At 50.4% G+C, this 16,947-nt stretch overlaps 1 protein-coding gene across 1 annotated transcript in view; it reads left to right on the forward strand.

The window, feature by feature from the left end:
* Positions 1–5,822: 5,822 nt before the first annotated feature.
* The window catches only part of CDH26 (cadherin 26), a 40,062-nt gene continuing 28,937 nt past the window's right edge, over positions 5,823–16,947 (forward strand). The window contains exons 1-4 of the mRNA XM_040637873.1: positions 5,823–5,882; positions 11,930–11,986; positions 13,287–13,391; positions 15,032–15,193. Coding sequence (XP_040493807.1) covers positions 5,823–5,882; positions 11,930–11,986; positions 13,287–13,391; positions 15,032–15,193 — 384 coding nt within the window. The remainder of the gene's footprint in view (positions 5,883–11,929; positions 11,987–13,286; positions 13,392–15,031; positions 15,194–16,947) is intronic.

The following is a 16,947-nucleotide window of genomic DNA, read 5'->3' on the forward strand; positions in this document are numbered from 1 at the left end:
CAAACCCCCCCCCCCCCCCGGGCACACTGCCCACCTTGAGTCAAAGGCACTTGAAAAACAGCAAGTCGAAGAAAAACACTCTTACCTTTCTTCTTTTTCTTCAAAGCAGGAGATGAAATTCCTGTGCGAGAGACGTCCTCCTGGTGCCAGAAAGAAAGAAACGTTCCTACCGTCGGGGATGAGAAGCAGAGACCAAGAAAAATTGTGTGTAGCTTTTGTTAAAATGGCTCTTGTCTTCCTTAGTCTCCCCACATAGCCGACAATGGTTTCTACAACTGCTTCTCCTTGTTCAACCTAATAGCAAAACCAGTGACTCCCACCGTTTCTCTGGGCAGAACTGGGATTCCGTAATCGGTCTGCTTTTTTCTCCTGTCGATCTGTCTTACGTCGACTTAATTCTCAGTACCAGCCAAAAAGGACCTGAAGAGGGAGCAGAGGAGCAGAGTTCGCAAACCCCAAAATATTTTTAAGGGACAGCACAGCCACGGGAAAAGCTCTGAAAGCTGAGTGTAAGAGGCTCCAGGGAGAGATCCCCAGGTGTTGGGGTGTGTCTCCCTCTCTGTACCAGGAAGAGGAAGAGGACCCTAGAAATGCTTATCAGCTCTTATCTCATGAAGGCATGGACTTAAATCTGCGAAACAGCCATACCCATTTATTGTGCTTTTCCTGGTAACCTTAGGGGGCAGAATTCAGTGATTCATCAGTTGCATATAACACTCAGTGCTCATTCCACCACGCACCCTCCTTCATGCCCATCCTCCAGTTACCCCATCCCCCACCCACCTCCCCTCCAGCAATCCTCAGTTTGTTCCCTAGAGCTCAGCGCCTCTTATGGTTTGCTACCCTCTCAATTTTCATCTTATTTTATTTTTCCTTCCCTTCCCCTGTGTGGAATTTAAGAAACAAAACAAATGAACACCTTTTGTCTTTAGCTGGAGGTGACATTTAAGGAGGCAGCGTGAGCTATTTCAGGGAGTTCCTCAGTTTTCCTGGGGTGTCTCCCACGTGTACAGGAGGCATACATGTTATTAAACTTCTGTTTGTTTTTCCCCTGCGAATCTGTCTTTTCTTACGGGAGGTCTCAGTCAAGAATCTAAAGGGTAGAAGTAAAATTGTGTTCCCTCTCCTATGAGGGTAAAGGTCAAATGTTACCTCCCCCATAGAATAAAAGTCTGCATCTGACCAAGATCCTTGGCAGTTCACCTTTGAGAAACCTGCCCTGTTCGTGGCACTTAAAAGTCTGCCAGTCTGAAACGGCTGCTCTCACCGCATATCCGAGCTGGACTCCTCCCCGAGGTGGCCACACTAGTGGGGTCTTCCGCTCACCGGTGTCGACCTTCTCCAGGGCTTAAAGGCACTCGGCTATCTCTTGGCTCAAGGGTCGGTCACTCAGCGGCCTGATGGATGGCCTCTGCTAATCTGTGGGGCAGGTGAGTGCCCGGGAGCTGAGCGTTCTTAGAACACATCCACCTTGAGCCCACCGCTCCTACAGGAGACGCTGCTGCTGCCGAGCTCGGGAGGGAGACTCTCGCTCGGCCCTCCGCTGGCCCTTTGCTCCCTTCATCACGTCACACTGGGCCAGGTCGAGAAGAGTCGCCACTGCCCGCCACCGAGCTTTTCCTCCAAACCCCCGTCTCACCAGACACCCACCCTCGTACATCAAGCAGAGGGGAAAAGGCTGCACTTCGATCCTGTGCTGCTCACTTTTCTAACTTCTGGACTGAAATGCTTTTTAGTTGTAGGTCTTGTACAATAATGAGAAGAATGACCGACCAGGCTCGGCTGAAGATGTTCTAAGTAAGAGAAGTACGTATTTTTCCTGCTCAGGACAGTTTTGACGTGAGAGGAGGATACACTGAATAGCCTCAAATGTCTCTCTTCCTCTCCTTATCTCCCTTCTTCCCTGAAAAAGCGTAAAAACATTCACATACACAAATAACCGAAAAAAGAGCTTGGTGCTTCCACTATCAATATAATTAGTTTAAAATATACTTGCAAAAAGCGAGAAACACTCCAATCTGTTATACTTGGCAATGTTCTCCCCCCATTTGCTCATCACAACTACTAGTTGAACTCACAGGGGCAAGAGACTAAAATTTCTCCACGGAATGTTCTGGGCAGCCCTTGGTGGCTGACTACTCAAACAGAAGGACCACACCTCCTCGGCTCATGTGATCCCCACGGCAGCAACATGGGGCAGACAAACACGTCTCGGTCCCTCCCAGCAGGTCAGGAAAGACAAGGGAGGGGTGGTTTTACTCTCGCGGGCGGTCTACCCTTCAGCCCTTACTCATGTCAGGTATCGGGGTACGTGCGCTAGGTGCACACTGTGAGACATTAGGGTCGGGGTACCCTTCATAATAACTTGGGTTCTCCAGTGCTGGAGTCAAATTCACTTTTCTGGTCTTTTTCCCGCCAACATCATGTTCTAAATATTTTCAAACACCCAGAGAAGTTGAAAGACTTGTAGAGTGAACGCCCACAGGCTCACTGCATAGACGCCACCCCTCACGGCTCGTTCTCTGCCTTGTCCGCTCACCCGCCCGCCTCCTGCTCCGGGCACCTGGCTCCCTCCCGTCTCCACCTGCCTTTGCTCGCTCTCCAGCGCACGTGCGGCCCACGTGCGGCCCACGTGCGGCCGTGTTTCCAGAGCACAGGTTCCTGGATTAGGCAGGGCTGGGCTGCGGAACCAGTTCCCATGCCTGGGGCCCAGCCCTGCTCTGGGGTTTCTGTTGTTGATGTTTTGTTTTGTTCCTTAACTCTACTCCGGACTATTCTGAGAAATTGAACTTTTCTTGTGACTTTGAAGAAACAGGATCTTGAATTCAGAATCCTTTGATGGGAAGATACATTTTATATGCAGGGGGCATACATGCACAGGTCTAACCAGCGGTGGGGGGAGGGGTGTCTGACCAGGAACCATTTGATTTTTTCTGCATCTGAGTTTTTAAGCGGCTGTTTGAATCCCTTCGTTCCATCATGGGCACTTTTCCCCAGGCCCGTCGGCTACTGAAACCGGTCTGGTTTAGTGTCAGTCCTCTCTCTTCCTAGCCCTCCCAGGGTTGGCCTCCTGGCTCCTGGGTGAGCAGTAGGGGGCTTGGCCTGCTCTTCTCTCACCTCCCACCCCAGCAGAGAGAGGAGGCCATCTCCACTCCTGCCGCCCCTGCGCTCTGCTTCCTCCCACACAGACAGACGAGAGGGAGGGAGGAGCACGGTGTCTCCCGTCTCACAGACCACCTTCCACATTTTCACCAATGCTGGTTTGCCTCGTGCAGAGGGCGTCCAGATGTCACACTGGGCCTGCCTCCACCTCCCCGAGCAGCAGCCCTCTCAGGAGGCAGGAAGAAGGCTCACGCCCCACCACGCCCCTTCTTTGACTTTTACTTGGAAGGCCTGTCTGCCTGCATGCCAGATGGAGGCAGCGTTGGGCACTTTCCCTGTGCCCTCTCTAGGCCCTGCTGTTCCCCACAGCGCCCGTCTCCTCACCTGCGCATGGGCCCAGTCAGCCAGACCCCTGTCCAAGTGGAGCCAGGATGAGGCCAGGCCCCCAGCCTTGCAGTCACCCCCACCTATTACCAGTGACTCCATTCCCTAGGGAAATCCAACCCACTGACTTCCTGAAATGGAAAGAAAGCTTTCCATCCCCCCTCAGTGTGGGGCAGGGCAGCTCTAGCTACAGACGCCTCCAGAAAGCCGACCCCCGGCGCGGGACTCCTCACGACTATGGCCGCAGTGACAGAGGGCGGGCTTGGAGCGGGGGTGATGGGACCAGTTCTGCCATGGTTTGGGGGTCCTGAAGCATCTGGTCTTAATTGTTGTGATCTCTTCTTAGAATGTCATGAAGGTAATGCTTCCTCGTTTCCAGTTAAGGTCCTCCTCACCAATTCCTGGGCCAGTAGAAACCTTCCATGCCACATGCTTCTCCCTGAAGATATGGAGAAGCAACGAGTTCAAGCTGCCTTCACTAAGGACCCCGAGAAAACGACACTCAGCGAGTCCCTGGCGTTGGCAGGAACCTTGCCTGTCATGGATGATTTGAGACAAAATTAATCCTCAGCGGCATTCCTGGCGTGCTTGTCGTGGTGGAGAATCCTGAGAGCTGGAGGCCGGTCGGGCACCCCTGAACACCCAAGGTGAGGCTGTTGAGGCCGGTGATTTTATGCTCATTCCTCCCTTTCCCACCACCTGCAACAGTCCATCTCTCCGGTTACGCGCATCTGGGAGCTGCCACCTTGTGGCTGCGAGGCATTAGTGCACGTCCTAGGACGCAGGAACGCTAGACTGCCGTCACAGATGCTCAGGACCAAAAGGGAGCGACACCTTCCAGTTCACCCTCCCGAGACGGGCCGTGCACCCCTCGGCCCCAGTGAGAGAAGGGTGGCCTTGGGGGAAGCCGACATCTTGCTCGGTTGCATTTCAGTGTTTGAGGATGTTGAAAATTTGGCCGTTTCTCATATATGGAAAGACTGAGTTCCTTCAACTGAAAGAAATGTAAAAGCAGAGCCGTTCCCTCGCCCTCCCCAGCCCCTCTCCAGATCTCTGGAGGCCGGCGCACTGCCCTCCTTGCTCTAGGCCATCTCCCGCGGCACGACTCCTCGGAAGGGCTGCCCAGCCAGCATCTTCTTTTTCTCCCGCCAGCATTCAACATGGTTTAACTCATCTGACCTATAAATTCTGAAGTAACTATTCTAACTTGACCAAATTTTCAGTAGACTGCCAGGGAATAAATATACCCACTTTGAAAATAAGCACGAAGTTGTAAATTGGATAATTATTATTCCGTTTCTATCTAAGCACGCGAAATAGAGACCTTAAAATTGCATTTATTACTCTTCCCTATAATAAGCTACTGATTCAGATTAAGGTAACAAACTGCTCAGATGACAAGGTTCAGCAGCATCTCACAGAGCCACGAATGCGCAGGAAGGCTACCTTCCCCGCCTGCTCAAGAACTGTTTGTATCTTAAACAAGGTGATGTGTAACAAGCTACGATGTTCAGGTGATCCCGTTAATGGATCTCCAGTTTCACCTTAAACTCAATCATCGCAGCCTTAAGCGTTGATTGCGTAGAATCCATGCTTGCCCTCTTTTCTGGTATTCTAGGGCAAAGACCTCAGTTTGGCACGGAGCCCCCCCCCCTCCCGCCCGCCGGCCGTAGGGCATCTCTCTCCATCTCTCCATCCTCCTTCAATCCCAAAGCCACAAGGGCAGAGTCCGGGAAGCTTAGTAGGGATTTGGATAGAAATCTCAGAGCCCTGAGACACAGTTGGGATAAAGATCGCTGGTGCTTTGGAAAGTGAGAGCGTTTGGGTTTCTCTCCTTAATCGAGTCCTTCTTTCTTGGAGTCCTTTTCCACTGCTCTCTTTTCAAAGCATAGGGGTTATAGGAAAGAGTCATTAAAATATCCTGCTTCAGATAGAGATCGTGGGGCCTTTGACTTGGAACGAAAGACAAACAAACCGAGAACAGATGCTGGTGTCACATTCCCCAGGCTGGGGTAATTCCCCGGGGTCGGGTTCCAGACCATGTCCATGCACGTGAGGTAGGGCATGTTTCATTCCCCTCCACTCCCTTCCTGGGAACTCGGTTGTCACTGTGAGGTTAAAGCTTAAGGCTCAGCCCAGTCCACTCTGATAAATATAAGTGCGGCTGCGGACAGAGGACGGGAGAGAGGAGACCAGGGTGCCAGGGACTGGAGTGCCCCCAGAGCAACAGGAGACCTGGGCTGGCAAGAAAGTCATCGGTGATTAGAAGCCTGGCTGTGGGGGACACCGGCCGTCTGGGGGGACTTGTGGTCACCTGCATGCATCCCCACGTGGATATGGGCTCCAGGGGCCACACCTCGCTGGCCCTGCTTCTAGCGCTGCTGCTGCTGCTCCCGGTGAGCTGGGGCAGGGGCCCGGAACCTGGGCTGGGGTCCAAGAGCCCGCGCCGGGACTGAGGGCACAGCTCCGGTTGGCTGTGCCCCTGCTGGGGGGAGGGACCGGGGAGGGACCAAGGAGAGTGCTCTGGCCATGCCCTGCGAGGAGGGCAGGTGTCGGGGGGGGCGGCCATGCCCTGCGAGGAGGGCAGGTGTCGGGGGGGGGGGGGGGGCCCGGCTGCCTGCCTNCCGGGATCTGCATACCTGTAGTGGGGCATTGGCAGCAGGGCTCCCGAACAGATACAAAGGAGGGGTTTAGAGTCCCAACCTGTTTCGGGCCAGGCTGCAGATGGGCTAAGGGGACTCATCTTAAACTGGTTTATACAGTACACACCATTTTTACTTAGATTTGTGTTGACCCAAACTTTCTAAGGGTACTTCTGTTCACACCTGATGTAAGACTGAGACAATCTCAGCTGTGTATCTGACAGATGATCTGAGCAACCTGAGTGGGGGTGGGGAGGACGTAATTCCCCTGCCCCCACCCCTGGCCACAGCTCAGATGGACGGACAGACGCTGGAGTCAAGGTCAGACATGCTTGCTGCCCTTGTGCGTACCATGGGCCTTACTGTTGTGTGCACTTGACATGCTGCCAGGTCCATGGCTTTCCGTGGACGGGAGGGGCAATCTCGAGGCTACTGTGTCGAGTTCTCTGGAAGTGGATGGCCCAGGGCCAGCTGTTGGTCTGCACTGGGCTGCTTAGCATCCCAGCCCCGCTGGTCCACTGACCTTGGTCCTCACCTCACCTCGTCCTGGACTCTTCTCCGGAGCTGTCGAACTCCGGGGGCCTGGACGCCTCCCCCACAGGTTCAGACAGAGCTGATCTGTGGGGTGGCCTGAGCCTTATGGCTTTAACTTGATTTGTTGAGCCTCATTTTCTTTACTTGGAAATGGAGCTCATATTTGCTCTTCCCTGTCCTGGTGAAGGAAGAGGTGGGCTTGGCCGGTATGCCCATATGTCGGTGGCCTTCTGGTGTTCTAGCCACGGCAAGATGGTTGGCGATATGCATCTGGCGCCCACGCCGCTCCCGTTTATTGGATACTTGCTCTGGACGCCGGGGACGGAGCAGCAAACAAGCTGGGGGAGGGCAGCCCGGGTGTGATGCACACAGTCCAGTGGAGCTCTGTCTCTGACGTGAGCGCCTTGTTCGGCACCAGCCGCTTGGAAATGGAGAATTTTCTCGGTCCCTTTTTGCCATTTCCAGTTGTGACTGTCCTTAACCAAACAGTACGCTCATTGTCTCTCCCATACCTCGTCGAGTCCTGTCAATAGCCTGTTTCTTACCATCAAACCCGGTTCCCCTATTTCTCTTGCTCCTGCCCTGGCCCCTAACTGGGCTCGTCTGAAAACAGAGGTGCATTTCCTCTTCTCTGTTGTATTAGCGCGGGGCCCAGCCAAGCTGGCTCGTGTCTGAGGGTGCGTTGCGTGGGGGCAGGCAGCAGGGAGCGGACTTTGGGTGGTAATTCAGTGTTTGGTGAAAGGAGCTTTAGACTGATTCCAGGAGATCGAGACAGAGGAAAAGAGTGTGCTACAATAGGCATCAGGTGTTTTTAGCAGTCCGCATCCTGGACCCTAACAGGGCAAGAGCTTTCTGCCCAGTGGGTGCTCAGTCCCTTGCTGAATTGTCTCTAAGTAACCCATTCCTTCCCATGCCTTTTGTTAGCCCCAAAGGTGGCTTGCAACCATCTCTGGCATCCGGACCAGGTGTCCACTGCCCCTCCCCTGAGCTCCCTGCTCTGCTGGAGTGCTGTTCTTTCTACAGCAGCTTTCCTCTGAAACCCCACACTCTTGTCGTCAGGCAACATAAAGCAAGTGACAAAGTTGTGGCTCCCCTGCAGGTTGGATCCAGAGTCAATGATAAGCCGCGGGAGTCCTGCCCTTCTCATTGGGTAATTTCTGGTCCTGAGGATTCATGAGTCCTCCTCTCTGGGCCGTGGCCAGCTTCCAAGATCAGAGAGGAGGGAGGGTTTAAGAACAAAATCGGACAGTGAGCAAAGTCTGTTATGTTGTCTTTGCTATTTTTTAACCTGGGAAATTCTAAACCGACTTACCTTTAAAAAACTGTCAGCACTGATGCACTGCCTGATTAATTTGCTAAGCCCCCATTTAAGAACAACAGTCAGTGGATTGCACAAGGTGAGGGATGGTGTGGCGGGGGGAGCTGGGCACTTGGCAGGGACAGAGCAGGCTGGACTCTGTCCCGAGTGCCCTGGGCACCCGGTGAGATGATGAGGTCTGCACTTCTAAAGACCACCGGAGCTTCTGTAGAGAGAACACACTTGGGCAGCGTACACACCTCGGGCTGCCGTGGCAAAGTGCCACAAACTGCATGGCTTTGAACAACGGAAACGGACAGCGCGAGGCTATCGTTCATCACACCGTATTGCATATTAGAAAGTTGCTAAGAGAGTAAATCTGGAAAGTTCTCATCACAAGAAAAATGATTCCATAACCATGCGTGTTGACAGACACTGAGTAGACGTAACGTGATCATTTTGCAATATGTACAAATACCAACTCATGAGGTCGTACACCTGAAGCTAACACAATGGCATGTGCCAATTATACCTCTGTTTCAGGAAATTCTCCTTGAACGCAAATTTGCAATCCAAAGTGAAATATCTTCAGGAAAGAATTATCTCCACACAGGCTTCCTAGTTCTTCAGCGTCCTCGGCAGACACAAAGCCCTTCTGTCGGTTATCTCCCTCCAACGATGCCATGGCGGCTTGACCAGGCCAGCCTGGACAATACCGGTCCCATGCCCCCGCGCCCAGCACCGCCTGTCAGATGGCATGTGCGTGACCCTTGCAACCAGATGCCCACCTGACACACAGAGTTAGGTGGACGCTGCTGCCAGAGACGCCAGTCTATGGAAAGGTTTCTCCTCTCATGTTATAGAAACATTGTGTGCACGTTTTAAATGGTATCCTCTTTGAACCAACTGTCTAAACTGGGCAGGGATGGGAAATATAATAAGCACCCTTACAAAACCATTTCAGCAAATATAACCTTTTTCTGGTCTTCCTGCAACAGCCAGACGAGATTGCACAATTTGCGAGGCGTGTGTGGCGGGGGGACATGAAACACGCGGAGCGTCAGATGTGCAAAGCTCAGAACCCAGGGCTTCACGTGGCTGTTGGCTGAGCCGTTCAAGTGCTGGCAGAGTGAGCTGAAGGCACAGGGCTTGCGTGTGGAAAGGGCCCTTCAAGTTCTTGTCCACACCCTCCCTTACAGAAGGGGAAACTGAGGCCAGCGATGAGGTGAAACCTTGATGTATTCCTTGTTAGTGGCCTGGGCCACCTGGGAATAGACCTGTGTTAGAAATGGAATGAATTTCTTCATTCTTTTGCAAGAACTGCGATTTTTCTCCATTTTAAAATTATATACGTGGTTAGGCCCTTCATTCAAAACCACCAACACGAATCAAGGAACATTCAATGTCTGAATAAATCAGAGTTTGAGATTTTGGAACTCCGAGGCTTTAGAAATTCTTTTCCTTTAAGTAAATAGAAATGTAGCCTGTAGCAGGAAACAAATGTCGTCATTATCCTTGACATTAACGAAACAAGACAAGCCGGTGATGTCCCCAGGAGGGTGGCTGGCCACAAGGGAAGGACACACGACGAACGTGTGTTCATTCCATGAAACTGCTAACAAGCAGTCCATCGGGCAGCTGTGTGCCCTGCAGCAAGGACGGACCCTTGCAAGTTCAAGGTGCCCAGGACCGAGGGGGCTCACTATCACTCACCCTGTCCCGGAGACTGAGGCATGAGTCCTAGAGTAGCAGGTGTCCCAACTTCTTGCTCTCAGGATGCCTTCACATGCGTCGCACTACTGAGAGCCCAAAGGGCCCGTGCTGATGTGGGTTATATTTACCACGATTCACCATATTAGAAATTAAGAGTGGGACATTGGAAGCTTTCCTCAGTTCATTAAAGATAATAAAAAACCCAGTACATGTGAGTATATGTCACATGCTTTTATGAAAAATAACCATATTTTTAAAGAAATTCCAGTTAGTATGAAGAGTGGCACCGTTTTATATTTTTGCAAATCTCTTGTTCTAAGAGAAGTTGGCCGGACTCTCCTCTCTGAGTCTGCTCTCAGTCTGCTGTAAGTGTTGTTTAGTTAAAGGACAGGGAGGTATTCTGGCCTCACACACTTACGCATATGGAAAGGGAGGAATATCTGAATGGCCTTGAACAAATAATTGTGGATATCCTTCTTTGATATTACACCAAAACTTGACAAGTGGTATTTCTGAACAATCACTAGCCATATAGAAACTGAACACATCTTGATAAACCTTCTTTGCTCTGTTACATCAAAACCACCGGTCTGTCTGTCTCGCGTTTTGGATGACTCTTCCCTGTGCATGACTTTGGAATATCCTGGGGTAATCATTAGGAAACGCTTGGCTCCCTGAGTTATGCAGATCTTCCAAATGTTGACGAATTTCATTCTACAAAATCAGAAAATCACACTCATTAATATCTCCACTGACATCATCAGAACAATCTTGAAGTATTGGAGAGCTGTCAAGCCCATCATACGACACAAGTTTTCCAAAATTCTAAATTTTGGCTTGAAAGCTTACATTTTATCATTGGCAACATGACACCATCCACGGTTTCTCTTGAAGCGATAGGCTCACGGTCTACCAAGTGCCCAATCCCGAACAACACAGTCTGTCAGTCAGTCTTTCAAGGAAAATGCTCTTCCATAAAAAAGTGGCCTGTTCAGCAGGCGACTCCAACGATCGCCCACGTGCTTTCGCTGAGACCCCACTCTGCTGTGCTTCCTGGGGTTTCGCACCTACGTCTCACCTGGCCACGCAGAGTGCTACAAATGCGCGGGTCGCGGTCGTGCAGGGCAGTAACGTTAGTGACCTTCGCTGCTTCATCAGTTCTCGGGTGACTTCAGAATTGAGTCAATTCACCCAGTACTTCGTTCCTAAAAGCAGCAGGGTTTTCCTTTCCTCCTCCTTGTGCGCGTGCGCAGTGATGAAGATACAGGGATGCTGGTGGCCTTGGTGCTGCAGCCTTCTTCCGGGCTGAGGCCCCAGATACATGTCCCATCGGTGCAGAGGCCATACGGCAAAATTGGCAAACGATGCCCTGGTAGGACTAGGCAAGTGTTTGGCCTTGTGGACTCTGGAAGCGTCAGGGACCCCAGCGGACCACACCTGGACGGCTGCTGCTCCACAGTTTCTTCCTGCGTCTGGGTGTTTATTACCACGGTGTTTTTCTTGAAGTGGAAACAACCAACTGCAAGTAATCCAAATAACCATCCCCAGGAGCATGAATACCTGAATCGTCCTCTGTTCATGTAGCGAAATGGAACGCGGTAGTGAGAACGAGTGCACTAGAGCCGTTGGTGTCAACACACACTCGCACACGCACACGCACACGCGGGTGCTGACATACCGTGCAGAGTCTGTCTCTATGCCAACAGCTTCACTGTACCTGTGTGGCTGTTTTGGGGGGTGGCGGGGAGTTTGTTGAGAGGTAAACTATAAGTAAATAATTCTCGATGTAAATCATTATATAAATGAAAAGTACCAAGTTTCACTGTTCTATTATTATAAGATAGAGTCTCAAAATAAGGAAACAATGACAGAAAAAACAGGGAAAAAAGCCCGCTTGAATCTCTCCACCAGTTAACATTTGGTGCTGTTCTACACGGGACACACACACACCGTGCTCACCCGGAGTAGACAGTTCACTCTCCCATCGCGCTACTAACAGTCACAGCAGCGCCATGGTTTTAAATGTCACTGATATCGGTGGGGCTCTGGGAGAGTCCCTTTGGCTAGTTCTCCTAGAGGAAAAGCACTAGTAAGCATGACCTGAGATGTCAAGAATAGGAAATTATATTTATCAAAACTAAGTAAAGTTCTTTTTCCCCCCTTTTCTCATTCTAGAAGATTCCTGTGTCTTCAGGCAGTTTCTACCTGAGACTGATAAGTATATTTCCTACTAATTCACGTCATTTTTATTTTTAAGGTCAACAGCGTCGACAGCTTTCAACAAGAAAAGGATGATCTTACTGGTCAAACAAAGGTGGGGTTTGGAAGTCACTGTCTTCATAAATCAAGCGAGATCACACTTGACTCAGAGATTTGATTACAAATTCAAGTTTTTAAGTTCCTGGTCGATATTCAGTTTGCAGAAAATAAATTAGTAATTAGATGTGGCCTTTTGGAATCTCAAGGGATTTCCGGAGAATTGCAGAGGTTGCGTTCATGTCTACTAGAATATGAGCAATCTGCGAATGGCAGAAATCAGCCACACAGAGCTAGCCCAGAGCTTTCTCCACACTGTTTTCTTCTTTACGGAGTTAGACCATATTGAGCTTGACATTCTCCCGTGTGTGAACTTTGGACAGCCCAGGGAGGCAGCCATGCTTCGTTATGAGTTCATGCCGCCTTATGAATACTTCCTTCCCATGGCTCTTGTCATCAACTTGTTTTCTAAAGAAATACAGTTGACCTTTGAACAACACGGGTTTGAAGTACATGGTCCACTTACATGCAGATTTCTTACAGGACAGTGCTGTGAGTGTATTTTCTCTTCCTTATGATTTTCTTAATGACAGTGTCTTTTCTCTAGCTGACTTTGTGGTAAGAATACAGCATATAGTACACATAACATACAAAGTATGTGTTAACTGACTGTTCATGTTATCAGTAAGGCTTCCGGTCAACAGTAGGCTGTTACTAGTTAAGTTCTGGGGAAGTCAAAGGTTATACAGGGATCTTTGGCTACCCCAGGGGGGCAGTGCTCCAACCCCGCATTGTTTGAGAGTCAACTATAATTTTTGAAAAGGCTTACATGTGTGTGGATAAAAATTAATGTGGCGAGAAAGCAGCTTTGCTTGTAATAAATAGATGGTTAAACTCTATCCGTGGTCTCTTGCCTGGCAAATCTCTGAGCCTGATGTCTGAGTCTGAGTCTCTTCCTGTTAAAAGGGAGAGTGGTAGACGAAGCGTTAAAGACCTAGCAGCACTGAACGGAGATGTTCTCACCGACTATTTCAGAAAGACAGGGAACTAGGAGGAAGTAGCGTCCCCATTCACTCAGCAACCGTGTGCATGTCTGCCATAGGACAGGTGTTGGAACACAGTAGGCAAAGATCTTTAATGTGATCTTTCATAGGATCTCAGGATCCGTGCAAAATCAGTGGGTGGCCCACACCCCAAAGGCTAGAAACGCCTCTACAGTTGTTAAGAGAACAGGCACTTTTAACTTCTAAGCATCGGAGGCTGTTGTGAGGACAGGGGATATAATGCCAGTCAAGTGCCCGTCCGTGCCTGCTACGTTGCTGTCACCGTCTTCCTCACGGCTGTCACTATAATTTCAGGGAGAGAGCCACCGGCCCCTACGGCGAGCCAAGAGAAGATGGGTTATTACCACCCTGGAACTGGAGGAGGAAGATCAAGGACCCTTTCCCAAATTTGTTGGGGAGGTGAGGAAGGCCCCCCCCCATCTCTGACTAGGCACGCCCCCTTTGGCGGGAGGACCGAGTCTTGAAGGGCTGTGTGCCCGGGAGGCCGAGGAGGGTTGTGGGAGGAGGAGTGCTGCACTGGGTTCTAGAACCCACTCTACCTCTGCCTGACTGGGGGGCTTTGGGCAAGTCACTTCACAGGAGCATGCGCTGAGAACATCAGTCCCATGGAACAAGGGCTGCTTCCTTCCAGCCTGCTGGCCTGCTCTATTGGGCCCATGCAAATGTATTATTTAAAGATAAGGAGATTGCGGTTACCAGAGACTAGGAGGTGGGGGCAAGAGGGAGATTAAAAAAAATAAATTAATAGAAAGCAAAGCCATGGCTACCAGGGTGGGAGGGGAGGAGGTCATGGGGGCTTATTGTGTGAGGGGGCAGAGCGTCAGTTTGAAACGATGACAAACGCTCTGGACACGGGTGGGGGCGGCGTCCGCGCAACAGTGTGAGTGCGCTTAGTGCTGCCTGCCTGCACACTTAGAAATGATGAAGATAGTGCGTTTTATGTTCTGTGTATTTTACCACAATAAAATGGAAACGATAGGAAGATTGTATCAGAAGTTCTGTTCTTGTGGAGGCTTTTTGAAAGTTGGAAGATCTGCCCACAGGGAGCCTACGTTCACGGCAACAACTGGATGGGGCTTGAGTTTCCCACAGTCCCCACCACTCCCTGTCGTCTCCCTCCCTCTGAGGACAAAGCCGTCCCATGACTGTATTGGGATGCTGGAATTTTTGCACATGGCCCATGTCATTTCTTTCCATGACACTCCTGACCCTCTGGACCTGTGAATTACATACTGAGTGACCAGGTCCCTACAGCACTAACATCCTACGATTTCTGGAGAAAGAAATTAAAATAATTTCTATTTTTGCAGTGTATATAAAAATAGTAGATACCTTGAAAGTTTTCAAGGCTCAGTGGTTAAAACTATCTACTCCTAAGAGTCGGGGGGACACGGTGGGCTCACCGTGCAGACGCACCACACCCTTGCTGCCGGAGTCCCGTATCCACCGTGTAGTACGGTCCATGATAGTACCTACATTAAAGGGTTGTTTTAGAGATTAAATAGTCTAGGGCAAGTGAGGTGTATAGTCAGCTGGCTCATTCTAAGCCCTTTCTAAATGTTAGCTGTGTGAGGTTCCTCCTCTCTCCCTGAAGGGATCACGCATATTAACACATCGGTGTGGGCTCTTCCGGATATTTCGCTACAGTCTCACCAAGGTGAGTCCATATTGACCAAATGGGACCGCACTCCACTATCGTTCTGCAAGTTGCCTTTCCGGTTCACCAGTGAGGCACGGCCCGCTTTCTGGGGCAGAGCATGTACGTCCTGCAGACTGGGGGCCCGTGCCCCATGAAGGGGGTACCGCGCTAGGATTCTTTCCCTTGGGAGGGATGTGTGCGTTCTTCCTGCTTGTTCACTGTGACAAACCTTGTTCCTGCATCTTTGCATGACTCTCTGCTTCTTTCGGATAAACCCTCAGATGAGTGGTGGCGAGGTATGGAGCTTTAAAAATGCCTTTGAATCCTAGCCTTGATCTTCGGCATGCCTTGTGGTTTATTCTCACTCTCTTCTCCCCGCCCCCTGTTTTTTCCCTCACAGCTCTTCAATGATATGTCTCATAACATGTCATTAATATATTTAATCAGCGGACCTGGTGTGGACGAATATCCGGAGATTGGTTTGTTTTCTATAGAAGATCACAGGAACGGAAGAGTGTACGTTCACCGCCCTGTCGATCGAGAGACAACCCCGTCTTTTACGGTACCTAACATTTGATACAGTCTCAGCTTGGCTTTACTGCAGAGCTGTTGCAGGAATATTGTGTTCGGCAGGCATTAGTTAAGCTGCCACGTGCCATGTCGTGGGAGACTGCATATTATATACGGTGGCAAGCCTAAAAAGTATGCATAGGCAGAGAGGCTAATTTTGTGACGTTCTTTAAAGTTCTGGACTCTGTGATGACGTGTGTGAACTGCTACAGATCTTCCTTCTAATGACCGGACTCCCAGCACGATCAGGGTATCTGGAAGCATTTGGGGCTAGAGCTATAGAATGTTGATAAAATGGGCTAATTTGGTTTTTGATGAGTCACCGTTGACACGTGCGGACAGAAGCTACAACAGACCCCATAGTTGCCTAATAACTGATGGACGCGCAATTATGTACCGGTGTCGGCTTGTTCTCGTGACTCCCTGTGTTCTTTAGGATCTCATAACCCCACCACCATGGTCTACTCTGAATTTGAAATCCAGGTTCTAAACCAGGAAAAGAAGCAAGAGGTAAAATGCCTGAACCCCGTGGTGGTGTATTAGGCTGCCGGGCCGCCCCTTATGGGGATGACCAGGACACCAGCCTTTGTTATGTTTTGACTACTGCTGGAAGCTGAGCTTGGTTCTCGCGCCTGCTTAGCGGTACATTAACTCCTTCAGGGTAGCAAAACACATCACAAAGAGGCAATTTATATACCTTTTCTCTACTGACCTCAAAATATTTATATACATAATAAAATAGATGCCCTTAACTCATTGATAGGCTCTGAATCTCTAGTTTTTAAGCAGGGAGAAAGTCTCACTGAACTCCGGGAAGTCTTGCAGAGATGACTCTGCCGGTCGTCACTATATTCACATAAACCTTTGCCTCGTCTAGTGAACGTGCGGTGTCTGTTAGCAGCAGGAACATAGAGCGGTCCGACGGGGACCCCGGGCAGCTCTGCTAAATCTCGAGTGAGCAAATAGATCCTGAGGGATCTTGTGAAAATGTAGGCTTGTTTCCGTAGGTCAGGGTCGAGCCCAAGACTCTGCATCTCCGCCCAGCTCCCAGGAGAGGGTGCTGCCGCTGGTCCACAGCAGCCTTGCTGAGTGCTGAGGGCCGGGGACAAACAGCAGTGGGCGTGACTCTTGCAAGGACGGAGCAAAACATTTCGTGCTTGTGGTCTTTGTTTCGCTGTTGTTTTTTGGTTGCTGTTGTTTGTTTGATTTTAACAACTTCACGGACGTTTCAAGGGTTGGCTTTCATGAGGTTTAATAGGGGACTTCTTGCGGGAAGCTGATAATGCCTAAGCCAAATCCATGAGAGTGTTTCCTGACACACGAGGCCCACATGGAAAAGCTTGGCATGTCACACAGAGGCCCCAGGGAACAGTTAAAGCAAGTGGGGAAAATGTGGGAATATGAGCAGCGTCCCCATGGGTCCTGCTCCATCAGGATCTCCAAACCCTGTGCTTGGACCTGCCGAGGGAGCTCAAGCCTGCAATCAGAGGCCCCCCACCATGATCACAGCTGTCGTTTTACACCAAATTCGGAATCACTTGCTAGCTGGCCCCTCATTTGACCGTGAACTTCCATGAGGGAAGACACAGGGTGGGGATTTGAAGGCGTGCCCCCACCCCATGGCTCTCTGTCTCATGACCCTGGTTTGCTGTCTCCTTATTACTTCTCACCACCTGAACTGTATGCCTGAGGCCTGTTTGGTTCTCTGTGGGTGGCCAATCTCCCCACTGAAACGCAAGTTCTAAG

The sequence above is a fragment of the Ursus maritimus genome, unplaced genomic scaffold (genome assembly GCF_017311325.1).
Source record: "Ursus maritimus isolate PB19 unplaced genomic scaffold, ASM1731132v1 scaffold_22, whole genome shotgun sequence".
Lineage (NCBI taxonomy): Eukaryota > Metazoa > Chordata > Mammalia > Carnivora > Ursidae > Ursus > Ursus maritimus.